The sequence below is a fragment of the Eimeria mitis genome, genomic scaffold (assembly GCF_000499745.2).
Source record: "Eimeria mitis Houghton genomic scaffold, Emh_scaff1474, whole genome shotgun sequence".
In the NCBI taxonomy this organism is placed as follows: Eukaryota; Apicomplexa; class Conoidasida; order Eucoccidiorida; family Eimeriidae; genus Eimeria; species Eimeria mitis.
Genome location: NW_013569397.1, coordinates 1,701 through 3,339, shown reverse-complemented (window position 1 = coordinate 3,339; position 1,639 = coordinate 1,701). Strand labels below are relative to the sequence as shown.

The following is a 1,639-nucleotide window of genomic DNA, read 5'->3' as shown; positions in this document are numbered from 1 at the left end:
CTGCTGCTGCTGCTGCTGCTGCTGCTGTTGGTGGTGGTGGTGGTGCTGCTGCTGTTGGTGGTGGTGGTGGCGCTGCTGCTGCTGTTGCTGTTGCAGTTGCTGCTGCTGTTGAGCTGCTGTCGCTGCTGCTGCTGCTGCTGGAGTTGCTGCTGCTGTTGCTGTATCTGCTGCAACAGCTGCTATTCATGTAGCTTCTGCAGCAGCAGCAGCAACAGCAGCAACAGCAGCACATACTGCAGCAACAGCTGCTGTTTCTGCTGCTACCCTGCTGCTGCTGCTGCTGCTATCCCTCCCCCTCCTTCTGCTGCTTCTCCTCACCTACCCCTACCACTCCCACCCCTACTCCTACTCCTTCTGCTGCTGCTGCTGCTGCTGCTGCTGCTGCTGCTGCTGCTGCTGGTGCTGGTGCTGCAGGGGGAGCTGCGGCCGCAGCTGCTGGAGGGTGGTGTTGAGCGGGATCGGTTTGACGCTCACTGGGGGATCGTCCGCGTAAACGAATCCGCCCCCAAGACAGTCCGCTACACACCCCACAAACTGTCTCCTTTTGTCTCCTTTTTGTCTCCTTTTGTCTCCTTTTTGTTTTCTTTTTGTTTTCTTTTTGTTTCTTCTTCTGTCTCCTTTTTGTTTCTTCTTTTGTCTCCTTTTGTCTCCTTTTGTCTCCTTTTTGTCTCCTTTTTGTCCCCTCATCTGATGTATTTATTTATATTTATTTATTTATATTTATTTATATTTATTTATATTTATTTATATTTATTTTTTATTTATTTTTTATTTATTTTATTTATTTATTTATTTATTTGTTATAGGTTCGTTCTTTGTTTCGGCATAATCACTTTCCGAGAGAAAACAGATTCATCTCGCAGACACCCCAAGACATTCGAGTCAGCTGCTGCTGCTGCTGCTGCTGCTGCTGCTGCTGCTGCTGCTGCTGCTGCTGCGAGTGCTGCTGCGAGTGCTGCTGCTGCTGCTGCTGCTGCTGCTGCGAGTGCTGCTGCGAGTGCTGCTGCTGTTGCTGCTGCTGCGAGTGTTGCTGCTGCTTCTGCTGTTGAGGGTGTTGCTGCTGCTGCTGCTGCTGCTGCTGCTGCTGCGAGTGTTTCTGCGGTTGCTGCTGCGAGTGCTGCTGCTGCTGCTGCTGGTGCATGCGCTGCTGCTGCGAGTGCTGTTGCTGTTCCTTTTGTTGTTGGTTCTCCTGCTGCTGCTGCTGCTGCTAGTGCTCCTGTTCCTTCTGCTGCTAGTGCTGCTGCTGCAGCAGCAGCTGGTGCTGCTCTATCTTGCTGCTGCTGCGGCAGCATAAGGCGGCCACACTAATCTCCGTTGCTGTTGCTGTTTGTGCTGCTGCTGCTGCTGCTGCTGCTGCTCCTTCTGCTGCTGTTTTTGCTGTTTCAATTACAGGAGTATTTCAACCACCCATCGATGTCTCGCCCCCCCAGCTCAACAACCAGCAGCAGCAGCAGCAGCAGCAGCAGCAGCAGCAGCAGCAGCGGAGAGAACTGGGTACGTTTCAGTGACTTTCACTTGCTGCTGTTTGTTGCTCGCCTCTTTGACTTGCCGACCGCCTTTACTCTCTGCGATGCCGTCCGCGATGAAACCCCAGTTGATGAGGGCATGGAGGATGTGCTCCAGTCTCTAGCATAGGTCT

At 52.5% G+C, this 1,639-nt stretch overlaps 2 protein-coding genes across 2 annotated transcripts in view; one reads left to right on the top strand and one right to left on the bottom strand.

The window, feature by feature from the left end:
• Positions 1–1,141, bottom strand: part of EMH_0037810 (uncharacterized protein) — a gene marked incomplete at both ends in the record, with an annotated part of 1,552 nt that extends 411 nt beyond the window's left edge. Inside the window, 3 exons of the mRNA XM_013495216.1 lie at positions 3–164; positions 319–473; positions 876–1,141. Coding sequence (XP_013350670.1) covers positions 3–164; positions 319–473; positions 876–1,141 — 583 coding nt within the window. The remainder of the gene's footprint in view (positions 1–2; positions 165–318; positions 474–875) is intronic.
• Positions 1,142–1,413: 272 nt separating this feature from the next.
• Positions 1,414–1,639, top strand: part of EMH_0037790 (uncharacterized protein) — a gene marked incomplete at both ends in the record, with an annotated part of 749 nt that continues 523 nt past the window's right edge. The window contains one exon of the mRNA XM_013495215.1: positions 1,414–1,494. Coding sequence (XP_013350669.1) covers positions 1,414–1,494 — 81 coding nt within the window. The remainder of the gene's footprint in view (positions 1,495–1,639) is intronic.